The sequence below is a fragment of the Aspergillus fijiensis genome (assembly GCF_003184825.1).
Source record: "Aspergillus fijiensis CBS 313.89 unplaced genomic scaffold BO72scaffold_63, whole genome shotgun sequence".
Classification (NCBI taxonomy): Eukaryota; Fungi; Ascomycota; class Eurotiomycetes; order Eurotiales; family Aspergillaceae; genus Aspergillus; species Aspergillus fijiensis.
Window position 1 is genome coordinate 114,114 of NW_024469039.1, and position 24,536 is coordinate 138,649.

The 24,536-nt window shown below is 53.7% G+C and overlaps 9 protein-coding genes across 9 annotated transcripts; 4 read left to right on the top strand and 5 right to left on the bottom strand.

The window, feature by feature from the left end:
* Window positions 1-6: 6 nt before the first annotated feature.
* Window positions 7-1,475, bottom strand: BO72DRAFT_519214 (glycoside hydrolase family 88 protein; the record flags this gene model as incomplete). The annotated part of the gene is made up of 2 exons (XM_040949688.1): window positions 7-1,290; window positions 1,380-1,475. The coding sequence occupies 2 exons, from the start codon at window positions 1,473-1,475 to the stop codon at window positions 7-9; spliced, it is 1,380 nt and encodes a 459-aa protein (XP_040797182.1).
* A 773-nt stretch (window positions 1,476-2,248) lies between these two features.
* BO72DRAFT_500301 (uncharacterized protein) lies at window positions 2,249-3,973 on the top strand (the record flags this gene model as incomplete). The annotated part of the gene is made up of 3 exons (XM_040948892.1): window positions 2,249-2,274; window positions 2,334-2,434; window positions 2,523-3,973. The coding sequence occupies 3 exons, from the start codon at window positions 2,249-2,251 to the stop codon at window positions 3,971-3,973; spliced, it is 1,578 nt and encodes a 525-aa protein (XP_040797183.1).
* Window positions 3,974-4,552: 579 nt separating this feature from the next.
* Window positions 4,553-5,221, bottom strand: BO72DRAFT_531286 (uncharacterized protein). The gene is made up of 3 exons (XM_040950352.1): window positions 4,895-5,221; window positions 4,782-4,846; window positions 4,553-4,724 (listed from the first exon to the last, which is right to left on the bottom strand). The coding sequence occupies exons 1-3, from the start codon at window positions 5,039-5,041 to the stop codon at window positions 4,610-4,612; spliced, it is 327 nt and encodes a 108-aa protein (XP_040797184.1). The 5' UTR covers window positions 5,042-5,221; the 3' UTR covers window positions 4,553-4,609.
* A 1,688-nt stretch (window positions 5,222-6,909) lies between these two features.
* BO72DRAFT_452005 (ankyrin) lies at window positions 6,910-8,844 on the bottom strand. Its single transcript, XM_040945632.1, has one exon. The coding sequence runs from the start codon at window positions 8,812-8,814 to the stop codon at window positions 6,955-6,957; it is 1,860 nt and encodes a 619-aa protein (XP_040797185.1). The 5' UTR covers window positions 8,815-8,844; the 3' UTR covers window positions 6,910-6,954.
* A 1,749-nt stretch (window positions 8,845-10,593) lies between these two features.
* BO72DRAFT_452006 (uncharacterized protein) lies at window positions 10,594-11,621 on the top strand. The gene is made up of 3 exons (XM_040945633.1): window positions 10,594-10,735; window positions 10,803-10,853; window positions 10,921-11,621. The coding sequence occupies exons 1-3, from the start codon at window positions 10,618-10,620 to the stop codon at window positions 11,238-11,240; spliced, it is 489 nt and encodes a 162-aa protein (XP_040797186.1). The 5' UTR covers window positions 10,594-10,617; the 3' UTR covers window positions 11,241-11,621.
* BO72DRAFT_248787 (acetyl-CoA synthetase-like protein) lies at window positions 11,474-19,158 on the bottom strand. Its single transcript, XM_040940004.1, has one exon. It carries the CDS (start codon window positions 18,976-18,978, stop codon window positions 11,635-11,637), a length of 7,344 nt encoding a protein of 2,447 aa, XP_040797187.1. The 5' UTR covers window positions 18,979-19,158; the 3' UTR covers window positions 11,474-11,634.
* BO72DRAFT_248788 (uncharacterized protein) lies at window positions 19,159-19,707 on the bottom strand. Its single transcript, XM_040940005.1, has one exon. It carries the CDS (start codon window positions 19,624-19,626, stop codon window positions 19,339-19,341), a length of 288 nt encoding a protein of 95 aa, XP_040797188.1. The 5' UTR covers window positions 19,627-19,707; the 3' UTR covers window positions 19,159-19,338.
* Window positions 19,708-20,593: 886 nt separating this feature from the next.
* Window positions 20,594-21,634, top strand: BO72DRAFT_519220 (sulfotransferase family protein; the record flags this gene model as incomplete). Its single annotated transcript, XM_040949689.1, has 3 exons — window positions 20,594-20,705; window positions 20,802-21,403; window positions 21,620-21,634. 3 exons carry the CDS (start codon window positions 20,594-20,596, stop codon window positions 21,632-21,634), a joined length of 729 nt encoding a protein of 242 aa, XP_040797189.1.
* A 1,345-nt stretch (window positions 21,635-22,979) lies between these two features.
* On the top strand, window positions 22,980-24,494 carry BO72DRAFT_500307 (uncharacterized protein; the record flags this gene model as incomplete). The annotated part of the gene is made up of 3 exons (XM_040948893.1): window positions 22,980-23,078; window positions 23,158-23,169; window positions 24,399-24,494. 3 exons carry the CDS (start codon window positions 22,980-22,982, stop codon window positions 24,492-24,494), a joined length of 207 nt encoding a protein of 68 aa, XP_040797190.1.
* Between the last annotated feature and the right edge of the window lie 42 nt (window positions 24,495-24,536).

The window sequence follows — 24,536 nt, forward strand, 5'->3', positions numbered from 1 at the left end:
GCCATCCTAGAACCCGGGCTCGACCAAGTCCAGTTCAAGCAACATATTACCCAAGAGCATGAAGTAATAGTCCGCATAGACCAGGCCGTGACTTGCCCACCGTCGCGGCGCAAATTCATAGTTGTTGATGGTCGCCCCGTTAAAAATCGTCTCTCTTGGCGGATGATGGGCCTCCCCTGTCCCTGTGCCGTCATCAACCACCAAGAAGTCAGATTCTTGCTTCATCTGATGGTCGGATGGTGCTCCATCTTCATACGTCTCAAGCTCCTCCTCCGAGGGTGAGACGGCAAAGCGAAATATTGGAGGGTTGAGGCACGATGCCAGCGTGCCTTGGACAATCTGCCTGACTGCTCGTAAATAACGCCCCGCAAGCTCCTCCATTCCCTGTGTCCGGAAAGCTCGATAAAGTAAGAGCATGCCGCACGAGGCTATCATAGCCGCCGATGTAGCGCGAGGCGTCTCAGCTGTGACAGGAGCGTCAAAGTCCCAGTATGGGACTCCGTCGGAAGGCAGATGCTCAATGAAATAATCTGCGAGCGCCTGTGCCGTCGCCAAGAAAGTTGGATCCCGTGTCCAGAAAAACGCCTGCGCAAATGCCAGGATCCCCCATGCTTGGCCGCGCGACCAGCAGCTCTCGTCTTTGAATCCTTGGTTGGTGAATTTCTGTTTCGGCTGTGCGGTCGTGTCGTCGAAGTTCACCACATGGTAAGAGGACTTATCGGGCCGGATGTGATGTTGTTGTGTGGTGCGGGCATGGGCGACTGCGATGTCGAATAGATGGTGATCGTTTGTCGCTTTCGCGACCCAGAAGAGCATATCCAGGTTGAGCATGTTGTCGATGATGACTAGAAAGTCCTTAGACGGATCCTCGAAGGCATACCGTTTGGTGATGCACGTGTCCCAGCTCCGGATCGCCTGGACTCGGGGACAGAACCGCCGCGCCAGCGTGTGGGCGGCGACGACGAGGGTGCTGAATGCGCGCGCGTCCTGCTGAAGCTCCCAGGCCTTGATTGCCCACGGGGCGATTATGAACCCCAAATCGTGCGTCGTGCTCAGCAGGGCGTTTTGGTGCAGATTGATGGTCCACCATTGGCACAGATACTCGAGTTGCAGATGGTGGGGACCGGTGGTTTTCCTGTCGACATGACGGTGGTCGTACATGGTTTGCCGTTCGAGCAGCAGGTACAGATACCCGGGGAAGAATCCCGAAGTCCAGAAACTCAGGTCTCGATAAACATACCTCCCACCATCTCGACCGGTATATTCTGGGTAGAGGATGGGTGGTTCCGCCTGCGGAAGCAGTCAGTCAGGCAAAGGCCAGCCGCAGCACCCGCAATTGCTTCTTCCCGCGCGGTATTAGGGCTAACTCGGCGACTTGCCTTTCCCAGTGCCCTGCTGGCCACATACCACAGCTTCGCGGCCACTGACTCGGAGAAGAGAATCTCCGTCAATGATTTGGGCAAAGTACTTCTCATATGAGGCGACTGCCGGTTCGTGTTGGTAGCGTGCATTGACTGGAGTCCTACTTATGAAGGTTCACAAGTGTGCAGTAGTTGGCAAGAGGCCAATCATGAAGTCGTGCATTTTTGCTTTTCTAGGTGAGCCTACTGATCGCGATGTTGCTCAGTATCAGGGTTAGGCCTGGGATGAGATACTGTATACTCGACAAGGATGCAATTAGTGAAGTACCTCACATCTACTTCCCTTCCTTTTTCGTTTGTTGTCTTTCAAGCACATTTCTCGGAGTCTTAGCAGCAGTCGTCAGAGGTTCTGGTCTCTTTGGATTCCAGCTAAAGATTCTCTCCAATCTATCGTCCATTACCGTGTGCGCATCGACGCAGTACATGTATGTGTTAAAGTCGGAATGGGTCTCAGATCAATGTCTTGCAATAAGCCCTACCGTAGGCATTACAGCAGGAACCATTATCAATGTAAACGTTGCCGACTCCGAAGTATTGAGCGTCAGAAGCAGACACCAGAATTATTCTTGCAATGATCATACATCCCTGTCAGCGTGGTCCGGGAAGTTCTCCTCAAAATACGTTTCCTGGACCTCCGCAAAGCCAACATCCGGTGCATGGGGCGGCCAGGGCTTTCCAGTCCCGGTCGCAAACAGCGCGAAGCTGGCGCCGGCGAATGTAAAATAATTCTCTCGCTCAAATTGCTAATTGGCTGGGGACAAAAAGGTCTCTCTGCCTAATCGAGAGGATCCATTGATCTTGCCGCGTGCCAGGTACCGCAATATAAGATGACCCGTCCGGCGCATCGAAAATGGTACCGTTGCCGGTGGACTGCACCGTCAGATTATTGTAACCGTACTGACCGTTGAACAGGATTGGGTTGTTTGGGTTCGACTCCCAGGGACCCTCAGGCGACGATAAACGCTCGATTGTCGCCCGATGGAGATCATCGGTTTCACCTGTTCCAGAGACAGGTTAGCTGCCAGGGGCGCTACGGGTCTTCGTCGAGCTACTTCAAGTAGACTTGCCTTTAGCGATCAAGAGATAATGAAACCCCTCAAGCCAGAACATTTCTGGGCCCTCGGGCCTTGCAGAGGAATCGTGTGTCATGGTGCCATTCCACAAGGAGCGATACTGCCCCTTACATCACACTGGCTTCTGGGTTCTTCTCTCCTGGACTTAGCGCCAGAGACGATGACGACGAGCATCCCCTTCGCTGGCAGCGTTGGCTAAATCAAATCTACTTTGTTGATATCCCCGGTGACAACTTCTGGAATTTCACGCAAGCCAACAGCAAAGACCTCCAACCTCTGTGGGCACGCGGGCGGGAACACAGTCGCTGGACTCTTGACGAAGGTGACGATGATCATCCCGAAAGATTAGTACTTCGCTGGGAGCGTTGGCTCAATCAACCCCACTTGCGCAATCACGGTGAGGAGTTCTGGAACTTTACACAAGCTAACAGCGAAGAACTTCAACCTCTGCGGGCACGCGGGCGGGAATACAGTCGCTGGGCTCTTGACGAAGGGGTCGAGCCAATCTTCCACACCATTGGTAAGCCTGGAACAGGAAAATCGATGCACATGGAGGGGGATCTTCATTTTTGGCAGGATGAAGACGACCTTCGAAGCAACAGCTGGTGGGAAACCACCAAGCAAACACTGAGTCCAAGAATCTTCTTCCGCAAGTTCCAGCAAGGAGGACCTCGTGGCGAAGAGAACTTCCATACCATGATTCGCGCCATCCTCTCTAGGCTCTTAGAGCTAAAGAACTATAATGGTTTTTTTCTGAAGCGAACAGTCCCGGAGCTGGCTTGCTTGCTGTTCCCTGGCAGGGCAGATAAAACACCCAGCCGACCCCTAGAATTTTTGGATGAGAAGTGCGTCGCCGCCTGGCAGGCCCTGGTACCCAGGGACTACTTCATAGGGGACCACGAGGTACTGTCCGCCTGGAATCGGCTAGTCACATCTGATGCCATCTACGAAAAGCATAGAATTTTCCTGGAGCTTGACGGGTTGAATCACCTCAATCCAGCGGACCATACTCGGGTGCTGGATGCTCTGACCGACTGGGTGCGTCTCAGGCCGCGAGATGTGAAGATCTGCATCACCAGTTGCGGCGAGCCGGCATTTCAGAGAGCCCTTGGCTCGTATCCCGGTTACAATCTCAATGAGGTAAACTTTATCGAGATGCTGTGGTATGTCCATGCGCAGCTGACTGGAGAGGGAATTAAGCCGACACATGGTGCCACATTAAAGGGATCACAACATAGAACGCACTTTTATGCGGTGTGGCGCGAGTACGCAGGGCTAGGGACTGTTGAAGAGCGAAATCAGCTGGAGCGCCGGATCGTTGAGATGGCAGATGGTTCGTTCCGATGGCTCGTCAAGTTCGTCAGAGGGTTGGTCCAAGAGGATATTCGTCCAGGAATCACTCGTCCTTTTATACGATTCAGTGACCTTGACGCCGCTGTTGATAGGCGCTTTGAAAGCTTCAAACCATGTGATGTTTAGTGGCTCCATTACGAGCATGGTTTGACATGTAAAGTATTGTGTTGATCGAGTCCATTGGGAGCATAGCTACACTCTGAAATTGTATTTTGCCGTCACCTTATTTTAGTCTTATAGTGAAATTTATTTCTCAAGTTCGATCGTCTAAGAAGTAGGGTTCATGTAATTCAAGAAAGAAATGTGTCTTCGCTTCCTTGTTTGATCTTTCTTTTTCCACTTTTCCTCTTTCTTTTCTCTCTCTTTTCTCTTCTTCTTTCTTTCAAGTAGATAACGTAAAATTGTTCTATGTTTATTTATTCTTTTTATGGATTTTTCTTGCGTGGAAGAAAGACCCCCAGAGTAGCCAAGATAAACTTTCCTCCCCACGTTGACGTGAGATGGCGGATGGGAGTAGTGGATTAGTGTTCAGCCATGCGACAGCTTTGCAAAACAGTGACAGCGTAATGGTAATGGGAGTACGCTCTCGGTTCAAGTCCATTGGCCATTCTGGACCTGGTCACTCTTCATGCTTATAATTCTACCCTGATTTCAGTTCTACCTCCAATGCAGAACTCTTACTAGACAATGCAAGTAATTGAAATTCGGAAATACGCTCAGACTAGCGGACAGTAGGAGTTAGACATTTTTATAAGGCCATAGTCACGGACCCGGGCCGGGCGGGCCTCCGGGACCTCCCCCACCCCCGCAGCAGTCGCAACAGTCGCAGCAGCAGTCGCAGCACGAGAAGCATTCGAAACAGCTCACACCCGCACACCTGTCTCTATTGTCAGCAAGTAGAACCATCGTCTCAAATCAGGGGCCAGTCACTAACAGTCCACAACAAACATCCTCTCCTTCGCCCCCGCCTCGTAGTCGGACCATTGGCTCGCCCATGCGCTATTTACATTAGTCACGGATGGTTACTCGATACTCAGAATGGCCTACCGGTTGCTCGGTGATCAGCTCATTGTTTGCCGAAGCTGCTATGCGGCGTGGCTCTTGCATCTCCAGGCTGGTGGGGTTCCAGGTGCTTTCGGCGACGGGCGCTTCGGGCGACGGCCGCACCCAGGCAAATAAAGTGCCGCCGAACATAGTGAGAAGGAGCTTAAATATTGAGATAGGAAAGATGTTTCCCAGGTGCTGGCATGGTTTGAGTCCGAGGTATCAAGGGCGCTTGATATAAGCATTTAAGTGGGCGGCTTGGCTACGGGCTGTAGGGCTGTAAGGCTGTGATGGCATCCTTGGTCATTGGCTGATGTTCGCGGTTTCTCACCCGTTGGCACATCATGATATCATGGGTCCGCAGTTTTTTGTTCCTGGCCCTGATTCCACAACACCTGGTTATGTGTTTCGTGGTGAATGGTCCCACCACTACTGCAGGGCCCCACTCCGGAAAAACTTACAACAGGTGACGCGCTCGTAGGCAGCAAAGTTCGAGCGCTGATGCAGAGTATCAAGCTCTCGACCCTGCCCTCGATAGCAGCTGCGATTGGGTCAAGTCTTCATTCTGTACGCCACAAGGAGCTGGTGGGGGAAGTGTCGACGGGTATTTGCAGGATAATGAAATATACTCTAGATCCATGATTGAGTCGAATGTTGCCGCAGCGAGCAAAGCCTGGAACAATACCGGATGATGTCACCACCCTCAATACCTTGGGCAAATCATGGGCTTGAAGACGAAACTAGTAGATTTTGCTCTATAACTGGCAATGTCAGGTACAGTACTTCGACTAGGTGGCGTATTCGGTGGAGGTAATGTCTGCGCATTCTACCTTATCATGTAGGACAACGTGCAAATGACGAGCACCGGTCCATTGATACTACTTCTTATATCAGTCTTGGGCTTCTGTCCAGACTGCACTCCGTTAAGGTCTTCCTTCCCACCATTGGTCGTCACACGGGTCCAAGCACATGACGGTCTTAGCCCTACCTCACTAAGGGGTAGACACTAGGAAGCTGCAGATGAGCACTCGCTTGAGGGAAATTCGGACGCCAATAGAATTAAACCTCATCGACACCTTCAAGCAAGAACAAATACCTCACTAAAACTGGTCAACCAAGTCGGTGAGTAAGCTAACCAAGCGCCCGTCTACAACCCTGGTCACCCAATCGATGCACTGCAATACAATCCCCTCGAAACTTTCTCTGATATCACTATATGGTTCCAGACGATATGATCACAAATGATCCCTCGTCCGCTCCGCGCACCACTCCCAGAACCCACTCGCCCGCCCGGTGCCGCTCTCCTCCACCGGCGCCATCCCGGGATGCAGTCGACCCCACGGGATCACATACGCACCGTTATTCTCATCGTCTAGATGCAGAGGGAGATAGTACAGCTGGCCGCCTGACGGTGGTGGTGGTGCTTGCTTGAATGGTCTGGATGGCCGCCTGAGCGTGCGGCTCGGACCGGCCGGCAATGTAGACTGTCGCCCCTTTCTGGTAGAGCATGCGCACCAGCTCCTGTCCTATTCCGGATGCACCGCCGGTCACGATGACGACTTTCCCCTGCTGCGATGGAGCGTCAGACAGGGTGAATTACGGGCGCGGAGGGAAGGATTGCGGAAATTGAGCACCCATTATCAGATGATGAGCCGAAGTTGGCAGTGGGAGCTTAGGATGTAAGGGTGGGAAGTTCTTAAAAAGTGATGGAATTCATTGCAGCCAGAGCTGGGTTCCGAATTTCCTTGGCCAGCTCACTATGCTCGTCTAATCTGGCGTGCTAGCGCAAGAGTGAGATTCTAGGGTGCTTCCCTCAAGCCCACTGGCCTTGATCTAGTGCGTTTGCGAGGATCAGTCGCATTTCCGCCCATGCCAGGTGCTGGCCAAGCCAAGACCGCGGCCCTGTGTTAAAATGAGTGCACAGCCTGGGGAGGCTGCTGATATCGATTACCTTAGATGCGACTAAGTCTAAGCTACTGAGCTATATCCCTGTCGGTATGGGCTCACTAGCCCAAGCCCTCGCCTAAATATACTTTTTTGTCTATCCACAGATTCCAGTTCATTCATCTGTTGCCCCCTTCTTTTACTCCGCGTCCACGTCCTCGACCAATTTGGGTAGCCTCGGCCATCCGCATTTGGTCCAACCTCTCTGTGAGCTCCTCCAGCAGCCTTTTAGGAGTCTTTCCATAAGCATTGGGTCGATCCATCGAGCCTCCTGCCTCCACCAGCATTTCGATCCATTGCTTTCGTGCTCGGACCGGAGCATCCTTGGGCTGCGAGGGGTCAGGCCGTCCACGTTCGTCGAGCTTGCGGATGAGTGTCCCTTTCATGACCTGATGGAGGGGTGTATTCCCCTGCTGGTCAGCCACGTCCACCTCTGCTCCACAACTGATCAGATACCTAGCTGCCTCGACCTGATCCATGTTTTTAACGAGATAATGCATCGCTGTACAGCCATCGGCATCCGTCGCGTTTATGTCTGGCGAAGATTGCAGTAGACGCTCAAGCATTGCCAGTGGAATTTGCTCATCCCAAACGTGGGCACACAGGCGATGCAGACACAATCGAGCATCGGCCCCGTGAGCCAGCAAGATCTCGATTAACTGCGTGAACCGCGCATCGTTGATTTCCCCGAGTCGCATACCATGGCCATCTACTGCATCCTGTAGAATTGTAGGCTCGAAAGTGTCTCTCTTGCGTTCGTCGTTGCGGACAGCCTTCAAAGTCGCCGCTAGCGGTCCAGCTTCCAGCAACATCTCCACCACCGCCAGAACGCTCACCGGTCCCGCGTGGCGGGATCTCACCGTATAATGAAACGCCGTGGCCCCCAGCCGGTCTCGGGCGTTGATTGTCTCAGGGTCTACTGCTAGAAGGTATTTGACGGTCTCAACCAACCGTTCGGAGGGTATCTTCTCTTCCTGCGCCATTTCATCATCTGTGTCATCATCCTTGTTCTCTTTTCGAGGCTTGTCGTCCGGCGTGCCCATCAAAACCCAGTGGAGGGGAATCCGGCCCTGATCGTCCTGGCGGGAAATCATCTCCGCCACACTCACCCCCTCGCCGCGATGGTCCACCAGCGCACGAATCCCCTCGAGATTTCTGTACACGCTGGCGATATGTAAGGCGGTGACTTCTCTGCTGCGTCCAATGACACCCTCATCAGTCATCCACAGGGTAGGATCACACCAACTCTGCCGGGCATGCACGTCTGCGTCTTCTGCGATCAGCCGCGATGTCAACTGGTAGCTAGCATGCGGTATTGCGGCTCCGAGCATCGTCTCTTGCAGTCTTTTCGCAGGCTGCGATGGCTCACTAGCATCGCCGTCATCGTCATCGCGTCTCTGTTCCTCGTCCTCCTGTCCAGCATGGAGAACATCCGACCCCCGAACCGAAGACCCCTGGTCTAGTAAAAAGTGAATGAACTCCTCATGCTCGGGAAAGCCCACCCCTCGCCTAAGCCCGCTCGCCGCGCTGAACAGCGGCGTGTGGCCGCGGGCATCCCGATCCTGCAGCGTCGCCAACGGTGGATCGTGCCGCAGGAGCCAGAGCACCATCTCTCGATTCGCGGCAGCACACGCCTCGTTGATGGGCGAGAAGTCCAGTTGCGTCAGGTATTGGTCCAGCGGCGGCTGCTCGGGGTTCTTATACGTTGGATCTGTCAAGTAGATCTCGATGAGGGCGCGAAGAGCCTCCCAGCTGCCGGAACCGGCCGCCACAAAGAAGGGGTGCCAGTAGGGGGCCTCGTATCCCTCCCAGAATACCCGCGTGTTGGGCGATGCGTGATAGAGTCGGAGAGCCGCGAGGTCGTTTCGCGCCACGATGCGGCCGCAGAGCCCTCCCCACCCATCCTCATATACTGGGGAGCCGTCAGTGTCGTGGAATGCGAAGGCCCTGTGGCGTTCGTGGAACTCGGGGTATGACATTGTGCGTCCGAGGTATGCATGGGAATAAACAGTCCGGACGGCGAAGGGGGAGTGGCTGCAGGGGGAAGTGGGTGGGTTTTATAAGTTACCCGCAAAAACATTTTGCAGCGGGCTCCCGATGCGGGAAGGCGCCCTTTGTGAGTGCGGGGGGACGTGGAAGTACCTGGATGTCATATTGCACTTTATTGCCACTGATAGGCCCTGAGACCATCCTCTAGGTCATTTGTGAATCATCTGTATATAGCATCGAAGCTATGCGGTGATCTCTCACTCTCTCTCTCTCTCTAACTAGTGTAGAAAGTCAATTCGTTCCCCAATGACGACTTCTGTCTGGTGGGAAATATAGCCAGCAGGTTTGCACCTGGTCAAGGAATCTAGCAATTGTTACTGTACCTTGAGTAATTCTCGCCAATTTGAGCTTCGTCCTGCTAAGCCTAATGTCTTTCTAGCCGACCTTGAGTCTATGAAAAAGAAAAGGTATCTTCGCCATGCGGCCACCACGGGCTATCACTCCTGTAGTACTGTGGCAATTCTTCTGATTGATGATTGAGATGCTATGAGTCTATGAGACCATGGACTTGCGTGTTTGTGATGCTAGTCTCTTCGCTTTATTTTCCACTGCCATTATCATGCCAATCGTGTACGTTGTGAAGGAGAGAGTTGTAGAGCTGGTACCGTATGAGGCATATAAGTATACCAAAATGAGCAAACAATACATATTCAGGCTTCATGCTCCCTCTAAAGGTGTGAGTGATGAAGTATGGGCGGTGACTGTAGGTGTTTAGAATATCCAATATCCCATAGAAGACTAACGATGATCTGCCTAATACTAAAACTTGATGGAAACTAGTAATCCTTGTTCGTAGTAAGGCAAGTGGGCTAATACGACCGCGAAGCTCATGGGGCGGGGGTTGACAGTTGCTGGTATAGATGACTCAGCATCTTCATAATGGTGGACAACGGTCTGTGCATGTCTCTGGGCCTTCACGTATGCATCCATGCTGAAAAATAGACTGAGTAGTAAGTCATGGTTTATTTCACATAGTAGGAATATTCGCATGTGATACTTTTAGCTTCCGTCACAGGCGATAGTCACAGCAGCCACACAACCAACAGTCTGCACCATTCAGTCTGTGCAGTCTTCTCTATGTTGGAACACATGAAAGGACTATGAGTCGTGGCCGCATTCTCGGAGACTGCAACTCATGACGAAAAGAATTGTGTACCAAACTCTCTCTGAAGCCTTAGAGGTGTCTGTAGCCGAGAGAGTCGTATGGAGGGTGGTGGTCCAATGCTTTGGTCGCCCGAAATCTCAGTCAGAAGATCGACAGCCGGTCTTCAACGCCACAGGGATCGTCGCTCGCTCCATACCGTGGCTCAAGGGGGTTGCACAGTACTCCAGAGATCAGCCCTTCTCGACTTTGATCAGCACGCAGCCGAAATCTTCAGACCAGGAGACTCGAACCAAATCTAAGATATAAAAGCCGATCTCTTGGATCTAGGAAAGTAAAGGGTGAGCAAATGTCAATTCCAACGGCAAGACAAAGATTTGTTCGTCCCACGTAGCCTCATCTGGAACAACCTTGAAGGCCGGTTCTTGAGACAATCCCTGCAGCTGCTCTCAGGTAGGTAAGACAGAGGCGCTCTCGCACCTGCCGAGACTATGAATAACATCATGATGCAGACTGACGCAGAAGACACTGCCACAAGCATTGGCCACCCGATTATAAAACCGTCCATCTTTCCTAGTCGATTGCATTCGCCTTCACCTCTTGCTTAGGCGGAGCCCTCATTAACATCGCAATGAAATATTCCATCGCAGCTGTCGTGCCCGCACTCGCAGCCAGCGCCGCAGCTCTTCCCTTCCCCTCTGCGTATACTCTTGTCGCAGATGGAGGCTGGACTGTGGTCACCGACGGTGGTATGCCTCCTTCCCCTCCCATTCTCCAGCTTCCGAGAGTCTTGTTCTTTATCTGACATCGCTCTAGCCCATGCCTTTATCGGCACCGGAGACATTGACAACTATCCCGTCCTGATCTGTAAGCTCCACCCACCCAATATAACCCTCATCCGTTCCAACTACTAACCATGCGAATTGAGGAACAGTGAAAGGAGGCAACAACAACAGCAAAATCACCGGCGCCGCGCAACACCGCTCCTCCGCCGGCGTACAAAATCTCTACGTCATGGGGAGTACGGACGCACCCGTGACGCTGACGAGCCCCGACGCTGACGCCCCCAGCGGTGCCGTCGTGGCGGGATTCGGGGTCGACAATCAGAATTACCTGACGGTCAACGGGAAGAGCAGCGCTTTCGGGGTGGATTCCAACTCGGGCCAGATCAGGGAGATCTACCATCTGGGGAAGGGATCGGACTCCCAGTATCAGCCGATTTCGTTGTGGGTGAAGGAATGCAAGGGGTGTTAGGTGGTGTTGCATTGGCATTGTTGGGGCGAGAAGGCTTGCTGTGGCGGTGTGGGTGGGTGGGAGGATGCTCATACGCGTAAGTGACTTGTAGGTAGGACACTGTGGCTTTGAAGAGTGATTTTGGTGGCGATGTGACCTCGTGGAATCGTGGAGAAGGGTGCATCTGCTGTGTATGGCTTGATGAATTCGCAAGGGTTGGTGGGTTTATTGTACTGTACTACGTCGATGGCTGCCTTGAAACGCTGGCTACACGGGCTCAAAGGGGGGCTCTCAAAGGGCAGTTTTCGGCTGAATGTCTGATGTATAGATGTTCATGTGGTGGAACATTGTTCTGGCAAAAAGAGTGATTTGATATTATACACATTTTGAAAGACGGTGGCTGGTGATTGATGCCTTAGCTCATAGGCACCGAGGCCAAGAGGTTGATCTCGTGATCTGCCGCTCCCCCTTCTCCTCCTTCTTCTCTTTCTTCTGCCTCACTTTCCCCTTCCATGACCCCATTAAGTCCGCTCATTTCACCCATCGCATTGATTCCATTTACCATCTGCTTCACAATTCCGTTGACGAGCCCATTCGCCATATTCTTTCCCGGCTCAGGTAACGGGATGACAGCCTGTCGCGACGCGAGCTGCGCCTCCGAGGGCAGCGAGGTGTTGACATCTTGGCGCGCGATCGCCTCCACCTTGGCGCACAGCTTCTTCAACGTCTCCTCCGCGAACGACTGCGACATGGCGTGAGTCGAGAAGATCATCTCGATCCGCACCTGCGAGCCCACCGGGGTGGCCAGAATTGACAAATCACAAGCATCGGGGGCTGGGCAGATGAATCCCGGGGCACATTTCAAGGTTCCTTCCATCGAGACCGGCTGCGTGGGATCCTCTTCCGCCCCGAACTCTTGGTACTGGAAGACCGAACTGAATCGCGTCGCGGCAGGCCAATCGGTACACTGGTCAACAATGTGCTGAAAACCGAGGGACTCGTGTGGAATCGTGTCGGTCTGCTGTTGCTGGATCATCTGCAGCAGCTCGAGGACCGTGCGCACAGTCTTCATGTCCGCACGGACGGGCACAATGTTCAGACACGGTCCCATGACGGACTCGACGTTGTCCAGGGCGAGGTTGCGACCCGACACCATGTGGCCATAGACCACGTCCGATGTGGCGGCCAGCTCTCCCAGCACCATCGCCCACGCTGCTTTGATCACCGTAGCGGCGGTGATGCCATAATCCTTGTATGCGACCAAGGGGACCATGTCCACGATCATCGTATTGAGCACGTTGGTGATGGACGGCCTGGTGTGTTCGACCACCGCGGTCATCGCGGATCCCGCCAGCATCTGTCGATAGAAGGCCTCGGCGCCCTCATTGGCGAGTAACTGCATGCGCACGAAATCGGCGAACTGGGGTCGCTTCGCAAGAGACTCGCCTCTGTAGGCGCTGCGGAGGTCTTGCATCAAGAGCGGCATGGAAGAGCCGTCGTATTGCCCGTGAGAGATCCGCATGATCAGACGGTGTCGGATTGCCCCGTTCTTAATCACCATGAATCGAACGATGGGTTCGCCTAGACGTGGCGGCCGAGCAAGATCTTCACGAACAAGTGTCTCGGATGGGTCTTGATCATCCTGGATATGGAACGTGTACTCGGGACTTACTGATCGCAGCACAACTTGGAGCAGTTGCGAGCTGGTCTTCACAAAAATCGTGCGAAGGATCGCGTGGTGCTTCAGCAGCTCCTCGCAGGCCGTCTGCAGGCGTCGTAGGTCGATCGGCCCGGTAAAATCGAACACCAGGTAATTGCTCCAACCGCGGGTCTTGTTGAGGCCACCGCCAATGGCAAGCGATTGGAAGTCGGTGACCTCAAGCATGTCCTCGATGTTAAAGGCAGGGAAGTCAACTTGTGGCAGCACGATCTCGTCCAACAGCTGGTCCTTGGTGAAGGACTTCAGCGTCGAGAAAGGTTCGAATGTCTGAGGTCGCTGTTGATGCGACAAGGTTTCTGCAACGGCACTCATTGCCTCCAGAGTCGGGTGCTGGAAGACGGTGGCAGTCGAGAGAGGAATGCTTTGAGCACGAGCCGCGGATGCTAGTCGCATGGCCGTGATCGAATCCCCTCCCAGCCGGAGGAAATTGTCATTGAGGCTGATCTGCGCGGCCGATGTCCTGAGAACCTCGGCCCAGAGTTGCTGCAACGCAAGCTGCATCTCCGTAGTCGGGGGTCGCGCCTCTTCGGTTGCCCCCGTGTACTCGGCCATTTGTCTTTGAGTCATATCGCTACCACACCGGATCAATGTCTTGCGGTCTGCCTTGCCAGAGGGCAGTTTGGGAATGTAGTTCACTGGAAGGTAAGCACTCGGAATCATGTGCATTGGCAGGAAGTCGGCCAGCCGGTCCTCGAGTCCGGACACTGCTGTCACATGACGGTCGCTCGGTGGGGGAATAATGGTGGTAGCAGAGGAAACTTCTTCAACGGGCACGGGAAGGAATGCCACCAAGCGAGGCTGGCTGGAAGCATCCTTAGGAGAGAGGATGTCAACGATGGCGTCTGGCTTGTTGGGTAGGCTTTGCTTGATGCGATACTCGATTTCGCCCAGTTCAATCCGCTGGCCCCGCAGCTTGACTTGGGTGTCCTTGCGGCGCTGGAAGCTCAGTGTACCGTCGGGATTGTAGCGTACCAAATCACCAGTCTTATACACCACCGGAGGCCGTGTAGTATCTTGCTTGTTGAGCCACCTCGGATTCTCGACGAAGGCGGCTTGTGTCTTGGCTGGCTCTGCGAGATATCCCCGACCCACGTTCCAGCCTTCCATAACGAGCTCTCCAACGCTTCCGACTGGCACCAGTCTGTGGTGATTGTTTGGCATGACGACCCAGGTGGCACCAGAGCATGCCCGCCCAATGTTCCTTGGGCTTGACTGGCTGGTGATCTCAAAGTTACTCGTGCTGCAGACACAGCATTCACTGGGGCCATAGGCGTTCACCAGTCGAAGTCGATGGGCCCAGGTCTCAATGTGCGATTGAGACATCGCTTCACCAGCCAGGATCAGTGTCTTCAAAGACGGAACATCATCCGGGTTGATGAGGTTCACAAAAGATGGGGTCAGAGCGGCCCAGTTGCACTTGGTCTCTCGGATTGCCTCAGTAACATCGCGCTTGCGCTGCTCCTCCGACGCCACGCACACACAACCGCCGACAACTAACGTTGTGAGGATCTCGACTAAGCTAGCGTCAAAAGTGAAGGAGGCAAATTGCAGCGCGCGAGTCTTATCATCCATCAACATCGTCGATGCATGGGTTGTGGATGCGGAGGCGTATGCACCGTGTTGGATCACCGTGCCCTTAGGCTCTCCCGTACTTCCAGATGTGAAAATCACATAGGCTGAGTTCTGAGGAGTGACACTCGTCACAGGAAGACCACTGATGGCAGGCTCTTCTGGTGTGTCCGCAGACAAAACCACTACATTGTATCCGGGGCCCAGAGATAGACACAACTCGTTTTGCTCGGGCGAGCATACAATTGTCTTCGACTTGAGTTTCGTGATCATCAGCTGGATGCGACTTTTAGGCTGTGACGGATCAATGTTCAAGAAAGCACCACCAGCACGCATGACACCCAGCATCGCAGCGACGGGCCACCGGCTCTTCTCGAAGCAGCAAGGCACAAAGTCTTCAGGCTGGACGTTGAGCTCAGCAAGGCGATGTGCCAAGCGGGCAGAGTGGTTGTCCAAGTCCGCATAGGAGAAGGAACCATCCCACGAGCAGACAGCTTCTTTGCTAGGATGCTCTGCGATGCGCTCTTCGATCAACTGATGGATGGTCTTATGGACCGGAGCCGGAATGTCTTGATTCCACTGACGGATGCTCTCTTCGTCCTTGGCACTGATGAAGGTGAGGTCGCCCAACTTGGTGTCTGCATTTGACGTGCAGAACTGCTGAAGGAGGTGTTCCAGCTGAGCAAGGATCCGCTGGACGTAGTCAGCTGCGATGAGACTGGAGTCGAAGTGAGCGGCACACTTCACTCCCTGGGTCTGCAGGGTGCATTCCAAAGTGAGGGCGTATGTTCCAAAATTGGCGTCAGCGTCCGACACAGCTGTCAAGTCCGGCTCCTCGACGGTAGCCGGCTTGTCCTTGGCGGGCTGGACAACCAGCAGCGTCTGGAAGTCACAAGCACTGGCCGCCTCTGTGCTCAACCGACCAATGTTCTGCAGTCCCAGTTGCTCAAAGGCAATCATCTTCGCGGCCTCAGCCTGCAAGTTGCCAACGAACTCTTTGACCGTAGTGCTAGCATCGTCGGGAACCTTAACGCGCACCGGGACGGCGGCAATCCCCGGACCGACCAGACGATCGATGTCCGGCACAGGAGCATTTCGACCAGAAACAATGTTTCCGAACACCACATCCTCGGATTCGGAATGGGACCCGATCAGAATCCCCCAGGCTGCACGAATCATCGAAGCCATCGTAATTCCCGGCATGTTGTCCGTGCGGGGAAGAGTCATCTCGTAAATCGAAGTGGTGTCCGACACCGGTTGCTTTGCGGTAGAGACAGTGCACGGGAATTCGTTCCGCATCGCGCCAGCGAGATATTGTTGCCAGAAGTCGTTGGACGCCTTGGCGTCGGTCTGGACCACATGGTCCATGAATGCCTTGAAGGTCACATCTTGAGCCGGCTGCTGACCCTTGTATGCCTTGTCAATACGTTCAAAGACAAGATCTAGTGTCCAGGCGTCGTAGACAGCGTGGTGAGCGGTCCATACGAAGATCCATCCGTGCTCCCCGGGAGCAAGCCCGTAGCGGGTTAAAGCATCTCCTGCCCCCATAGGCTGCTTTTTGTCATTTGCCAAGTACTCCTCGAGGCTTTCGCCAGTACGCCAGTCAATATTCCCCTGGATAACAGCCTGTAGCGATACCGACTGCTGGCGGTAGATGATGCGCGTCCGCAGGATGGGGTGTGCGGTGACTACGTCCTGGCATGCCTGCTTGAATCGTTTCAGGTCAATGTTCGGACCGAGAGCAAGAGTGTGCTGCGCCATGTACACTCCATTGCGACTATCCGAGAGCGCCATCAGACCTTCCTGCATCGCGGTGCAAGGGTAGAGGTCCTCGATAGCTGACTTGTCGACGCGGCACTGCTCGGCTGCAGCGTCGAGCACGCTGTTGAGATTCTCGCTGGTGTCAAGCAAGGAGAACGGCACATCTTCAAATGGCTGGATGCTGTCGAGCGGAATGGAAGCTTCTGCCATATCGTCCAGAGTCGGATGGGTGAAGACATCTGCCACACTCAACCCAATATTTTCACACCCGCAAAGATTCACGAGTTTCATGCCATCAATGGAGTTGCCACCCAGCTGCAGAAAGTCATCATCTGCTGAAATCGATTCCTCCTCAACCTGCAGGACTTCAGCCCAGATTTTGCGAAGCACAAAGCCAATCTCCGTGGCAGGCTCCCGGTGATTCTTCTTGGTGGCACCCGTCAGCTGAGCAACAGTCAACTGTGAGGCGAAATCACTGATCGCCTTGCGGTTGGTCTTGCCGGATGGGGACAGTGGCATATGGTTCAGCTTGACCATTGTTGAAGGAACCATATACGCGGGAACAGCAGCAGAGAGTTTGCTCTTCCAGCCCTGGGTCAGCGTCTCGAGATCCTCCGCTGATGCCGGGTCGGGAGTTCGGAAGTTATCCTCGAATCCCTTCCTGAGTGCCACGAAAGCCGCCAGCATGGGTCGGTCCTGCTGGTCAACCGGCTTTACAAGGCCTACTGCTGCCTCTGTACCGCGGGGCAACGCCTGGCGCAAGTGAAATTCCACCTCCTCCAGTTCAATACGCTGGCCGCGCAATTTCACCTGCATATCTTTGCGTCCGACCAAATTGATCAGGCCATTGCTTCCCAGTCGCACCAAGTCACCAGTCTTGTAAGCCCGAGCGGATGACGCTGCGCCCCGAATATCCTTCAGCCATGGAGTTTTCGAAATGAAGACAGAAGCCGTCTTCTCCGGCTGGTGGATGTACTCTCGTGCTAGCACGGGACCTTCGACCACCAGTTCACCGGTTGCACCGAGCGGAGCCAGCCGATCGTGATTGTTGATGTCGGCGACCCAAGCAGCGACGCCTGTACCCCGACCGATCGTTGAGCGCTCGACGGATCCCGAAAGATCTCCTGTCACGCAGACGGACGCTTCGCTTGCCCCGTACATGTTCAGCATCCGCACTCGACTGCGCCATGTGTCGAGGTTATCCTGTTGGACTGGCTCGCCGGCCAGCAGTAACGTCTTGATATCCGGAACGTCTTCTGGCGTGATGGATCGTAGGAATGAAGGTGTCGTGCAGAACCAGTTGGCTCGAAGTTCACGCATCGCGGCCGTTGTTCGACCTAACCGGTCCTCCTTGGAGGGCACACAGACACAGCCACCTTTAACCAGCGGGGTGAACAGCTCGAAAGTATTGACGATGAACGTATAGGCTGCGAATTGGAATGTGCGGGTGTCGCTGTTGATGTTTAGCGGTCCACTGTGTGCGCTGACACTAGAGCATACCGCGCGGTGCTCGTGCACGATCCCCTTGGGCTTTCCGGTACTACCGGAGGTGAAGATTGCGAAGGCTGCATCGCGGGGGCTGGCGCGCTTAGGGAGGTCTGGGCAGAGGGGAAGGCTTTGAACGAAGTCTGCGTCCACGGCGATGACTTGCGACACATTCGGCGCCACCATGTCCACATACCCCGGCGCCGTAAGCACCAGGTTGGCTTCTACTTCGCTTATGATTGTCCTCAGACGGTCTATCGGCTGGGCGGGATCGATGCAGACGAATGCGCCGCCGGCCTTCAGAACTCCCAACATGGAGACTACGGCCCAAAGGGACTTGTCGAAGCAGACGGGCACGAACACCTCTGGTCCGACGTTCTGGGAGATGAGGAAGTTGCCCAGTCGCGCAGTGTAGTCTACCAGTTCCGAGTACGATACGGATCCATCCCAGCATTCCAGCGCCGTGCGATCCGGGCAACGCTTCGCCGCTTCGTCGATCTGTTCATGCAGACAAGCATCGATGGTCGGAGACACCGTCGCATTCAGCTCCTGGAATCGCGTCCACGAGGACGGCCCAAGAAGATCCACCTCTCCGATTATGGTATGGGGTGCGTCGCGGATCGCCGCTGTCGCTTTCGCAATCGCTTCCGCAACTGCAGCTGCGATGCTGTCCCCGATGGCCTGCGCGGCATAATGAAGGGTCACTTGAAGCTCTTCTGTCGCATCGGCGACTGAGAGTATAAGGGGAAACTGACCAGTCAGCAGGGAAGATCGAGTGATGATTGGAGGACTGGGTTTACTTACATGAGAGGGATCGACTTCGGCAAGATATGGTTCCTCAGTCTGCGTCGACTTCCAGACAAGGGTGTTGAATGATCTGCTTATGGCCGCCCAGTCCTTGAAACTCTGGACGGTCGGTACATCCTGCGCCGGCTGTTGAACCGACGGCTGAAGCTGCGCCAGAGCAGTGTCGCCAGGGATCTCACCGTGGCACACCGCAAACCACAAGGCATCGGCCACCGTGCTGTCCGCCAACCCAAAAGAGAGGACATCGCTCCCCGTGTAATAGCGTAGTACGACCGTCCAAGCCTCTAACACGGCCTCGGTGGAGGATGCGCCCGCGCGCACGGAGATGGACTTGAACCCCGGCGCATTGCGCTGGAGATTCTCGGTCGGAAAGTGGCACAGTGCTGCGTCGAAGGCACCAGGCACGATCTGCAACATGACTGCGCGCGTCAAGTGGAAGAAGAATTAGGGGTATTAGGCCAAGTCGCGCTTGCTGATTACATATAGCTATAGGTGGTGTAAATGGGTGGTAGTTGAAGCGAGAGAGGTTGATGGGATTATGCAGGGAGGTAAGTTCGAGCGAGCAATTGCGAGCGAGAGAAATTTTGGGAGAATAGCCTGAGCTTCAGACTTCGCAGCTCCAGATCGACAAATGTTTCTTGTGATTGATAATTTGCAATCAGTAGGTCACTCACAGACTCACTGATAAGACAGACACTTTCTTTCTCTTCCAGATCCGGCTATGCTTCCGGGTGTGGACACACAGTATGGAGCTGAGTGTGCTGCTGTACCTGAGCATCAACCCTGGGTCCAATTCATTACCGCGGGTAACTCTGAGCTGGGGCTGACTCTGATCTTCTGTCTCCGCTGTAGCATTGGTATATGGGCATGAGTATGTGTGTGAGAGTGTGGATGCAGTGGATGAAGTGGCAAGACGTGTTCAGGGCTGCACTGGCTGTAAGGGCTAGTATGGCAGCTGGCAGCTTGTGTTTCGATACGGTTATGACCGTGACCGTGACCGTGACGGTGACGGTAAGCGATTAGATGTAGTTCCCTCGTCTGCTTCATCTTCTTCATCTTCTTCATCGACCCACAGTGGATCTCATCGTGGCCTTGGCACACTCTACGTCATGGGCTAAATGCCCTGGCAGGGGAGACGCTTGGACTTCTGCTCATCTTCCAACAGGGTCGCATAGATTACTGTTTGAGTACTCCGTCTACGCTAGAGATATGCCGAGTCTTCGGCACTCACTCAGGATCTAGGTGACTGCATTGACGGATGTCTCGTCCCTGGCTGCAGCGTTCATTGTGTGCTGTCAGAATGGTTCTATGATGGTGCATGCCTGGGATTGGAGGCCTTTCTTCACTGCACTTTGTTCTGTCTTCATGTTTGTGTTGATGAAGAAACAGACCGACACCATGGAAGAGTCTCGGGCATAGATCGGGAAGTACCGTGGACTCGGGACAGGCTGCTTTTCCCCGATCGGGAAATTGATATTCTTCACCCGCTGCGGCAAGAAAGCTCCACTCTTTCTTTTTTTTGTTTCTCATGGCTAAATCCCCTTCCGAACCCTTCCGCCAAAATCTTCATCGTCAATCGCAGTTCTGCTATTTCTGGACCTCGTGGATATCCTGTACTCCGTATGTATACGTATCCTCAAGCGACGATCGGCATAGCACCCACAATATGCTGGACCCTGCGCTGCACTCCTTTCCAGCCCTCTTATCAAATCAACCACTGGTACTCAATACTTTCTAGATATTTAGTGTCTCGACACGAATTTTCCTTCTCCGGCAGTGTTCGGATCCTACTCTGCGTTGAGGGTCTCTATCCTGGGTTTTGCGAGGTATCCAAGATTATGATCCCCTGTGCAGTGTGGTTTGGGAAGCTGCCAAGCGTAGAAATGGAGTCTGTAGAGATGATCCGTATAGACAGTCAGGATAAGTAGTGCGACGCTGGCACTCATCGACGGTGACAGGTGTTATCGCGGTTGTTTTATCATTGTCACTCCTTTGGTTATTGTTCTTACTGTTGTCTTGTACTTCCGTCATCATGAAGGATACTGAAAGCGTGCTGGTGCAGACCAACATCGATCGACGGACCTGCCATCGTGTAAAGCCGATGCAGGTCCTTGTTCTGGGCCTCTGCCGCACGGGAACCCTGTGTAAGTGTGCCACATCCTCCAGCGCAATTGCACGGTTGCTTTCGCATCCCCGTGCGACACTATCCCCTCTCGACCAACACTAACAACCCCCCAAAGCAACATGGCTCGCCCTCCAGGAACTCGGCTACGAGACCTACCACATGACCTCGATCATGCAGAACCCCAAGGACGCGGTGCTGTGGACCGAAGCCTTCCGCGGCAAGTACCACGGCGACCGCCCCTTCACGCGCGCCGACTGGGACCAGCTCCTGGGCCACGTCGAGGCCGTCACGGACTTCCCCGCCGCCGTCTTCGTGGAGGAGCTGGTGGCCGCCTACCCGGATGCGAAGGTGGTGCTGACCCTACGCGACGTCGACGCCTGGTTCGCCTCGATGCAGCAGACCATCATGGCGCAGACCTACAGCCCCCTCGCGACGCTGCTGGGGTGGATCGACCCCGAGAAGTTTGGGGCGGGCAACCGCATGTGCCGCCTGGGGTTTGACGCGATGTTCGCCGGCGACTTCGCCCGCAATGGCAAGCAGGCGTTTCGCGAGCATTACGATCGCGTCCGAAGCGTCGTGCCGCGCGATCGTCTTCTCGAGTGGAACCCCGCCGAGGGCTGGGAGCCCCTGTGTGGCTTTTTGGGAAAGGATGTCCCCGCCACGCCGTTCCCGCGCGCGAACGAGAAGGCGATCTTTCAGAAGAAGTCGGCGGCGGTGGTACGGAGTGCTTTTGCGAGGTTCTTGCAGAAGATGACGTGCTACGGGGTCGGGGTCGCGGTGGCATATTTGGTAGCCAGGCATGGGCGGGAGGTTTGGTTGCGGGTCTCGCAGTGGGTGTAGTTCTGTTGGGGGATGTCTACTGTTCGTTTTGTATATCCGAGGCTGGTGCCTCTTCTGTTGATGTATGTAAATAGCTAAGTTTGTGGTTTATAGATCATGGATATGTAATATTGGTTTCTTGGAGATGAACCGATCGATACCCGATCGATTTTTGCCGACCCGCTTTTGGCCTGCGAGGATCGGCGGCAATCTGAGAGAATCAGCATAAGAAAAAGAAAAAGAAGAAAAACGGAAACGGGAAAAAGAAAATATATCTCCGGCATGGAGAACGACCAAAAATTTAGAGTTTCCTCTTCTGGAGTTGATATCTATAACGAGGGAAATATGGCACGCTGCATCTATATGCCTGATGCTGTACTGGTCCTTGTCTACTGTTTCCCGCCGTATGCTGCCTTTCTGCGGTCGAACTTAATATTGATATGCTACATCCTGAATCTGGCAGTATTTCCATGTCAAGTAAACTTTTCAAGTCATCAAGCTTGCACAGCTCTTTCGCGGGTCCTCCGCTGGAACCCTGTTTCAATCAGGATTCAGGAAACATGGTTGCGTTGACCCTGATCAAATCGGTCCCACCTACTGTATCTGGGGAAGATCACCTCGAGGCCGAGATCCATCGATCGTCGAACCGGTGGATAGGCTGTATGGCCAGTGTGGAGACGACTGACTCGCGGCTGGATGATAGCATCTCTTGCGGCTGGACTGCGGATGGGAGATTGAATGTTGATGGAACGCGACCGCAAAGGACTATTCAGCCTGCTATCTAATTTTCGCAGTTACGGATGGTATAGAGTCTCGCAGTCCATCACTCGACACAATAAGTAACTGGTTCGTGGATAGGAGATCTCGCGATGAAACAACCTTGTGGTGGAGCCCCGCCGCTGATGTCAGGGCTCTGCCCGCGTCTTGCCCTAAGTGGTAAACAGCAAAGACTGCCAATGTCAAGGACCCTGACTGGCCATGGAACGAGGGTGGAACTCGGGGGGAATGCCTGAGTATCATTATCTTCCGTGTTCCCGCATCTCGATCCTGATTTATGCCGCTGGGTCCTGTCGATCGATCCGCTGATCGTCGGTACTGGAAGACTAAAAGGTGGGGCCCGGGAAAGAGCACCGGCAAACCGGTTCGTTTGACTTGCACTCTAGAGTATCCAGGAGAGGAATTGACCAAAGCTGCCCCCAGTAAGTCTTTCTTGGCTTTACATTCCCTTGTCTGGCGGTTCGCCTACCGTCACCGTCACCACCTGCTTCTTCCTTCCTTTGACCTTTCTTTCTCTCGATCTCTCTCTTCCACTCTCTCTTTCTCTTTGCCTCATCACCTGCCCCTCTTTTCCACACCCTGTTATTCTAATTTGTTGACTCGAACACTTCAACTGACTCTTGAGCTCCATTCCCACTGATACCCTCTTTTCTTCCGGTTTCACTTATCCATCATCCTTGCTTCATTACCCATCATTATGCGCTTCGCACTGTGGTCCGCTGCCCTCCTCGTCGGCTGCATGGCTGCCCCCATGCTTCCGACGCACCCGCTCATTGTCCGAAGAGAATTGACAGAGGTAAGGATCGCTGGCTGCGTCAACCTGGAACCGGGATGGGTCTGCTCAAACTAACTCTTTGCTCATCATTACTGCATAGAATGGTGAAGTGGTAAGTCAACCCTGGTGCATGGTTCGGTGTGTCTCGGGGGGTTGGAGGGACTAACAAGACGCCCAGGATGTATGTATCTGGCTCCACTGATGTGGTAACATTATCCTATTGCGCGTGCTGACGCTGGTATGATTTGCCCGTCTCAAGCCTGTAAGTTCACCTCCCGGTTTGGGAAATGTTGATGCTAAATGGTTGCTTAGGTTGTATGTTGTTCTTGATCTTGTATAGCTTTGTTGACTGTGCAGTGTGAAACTGATTGCTGGGATAGAACGTGAGTCTCCCTTGTTGCTACTGTACTGATTCTTCGAAACTAACTCGGGATCAGAATGTATGCTCTTTGGTGCCTCTCGATACTGTTTGAGCTTGCTAACCTGCACAGGGCGTGAGTACTCTTGTCTCGACTTGACCTAAGATCCTGCTGCTGAGAGCTTGGTACTTGCTGGCTTGTAGACTGTAGGTTCAATCCGTTCTTGCTCTTTGACATGACTGACACGAGCAGGTGGTATGTATCCTCTTTCCCGATGATGGTTGACCTCCACTGACGTGGATCTTTCCCTGTCATCAGAACGTGAGTTTGCCCCTCCATTCTAGAACCATGCCAAGCTAACGTACCCAGAACGTGAGTCTTCTCAATCTCTTCATTCGAGTGGCTGATAAAGTATCGATACTGATACGGAAAACAGAATGTAAGTTGACTTTCCGCCGTGCCATCTCACCACCCACTAACTATGTTTAGGTTGTGAGTTTTCTTGTCCTACCAAACAGCTGACTATCCCAATCTTACTTTTTCATCACAATGCAGAGCGTAAGATTCTCCCCACAATGTATTGGTATATACTAACATTAAGCAGCTTGTGAGTGCCCTAATCGCATACCTTATGGCATTGGCAAATGCTAACTCTAAGCCTCTCCTGATCATCAGCTGGTAAGTTCAAACCAATGTTGAGAGCTTGAATCAGATCCGCGCTCACAAACAGCAGAGCGTAAGTCCCAAGTCATACTGACAAGGAATGGCTAATGCTGAGTGCATATCCCCTCAACATAGTTTGTACGTATCCCCCACCACAGGAAGATCCCACTAACCCGGCCAGTGTGTAAGGAAACCCCACCTATGGCCCATCGAACAGCATTAACGCATACTCCGGCGACCAGAAAGAAAAGGTGAGGCCACTTTTCTCACGTCTATGGTGCTGCCTATGTGCGTCCACGACTCACAGCTAACCGATCAGCGCGACAACGACGAACCGTTGACCTCCGATGGCGACGTGGACCCTGTCAATGACGGCGAGGTCAACAACAACATCTCGCTGATCCGGCTCTGCTAGACGATCGTCAGTCTCCGGCCGAGAGCCACCACGAATTCCCGA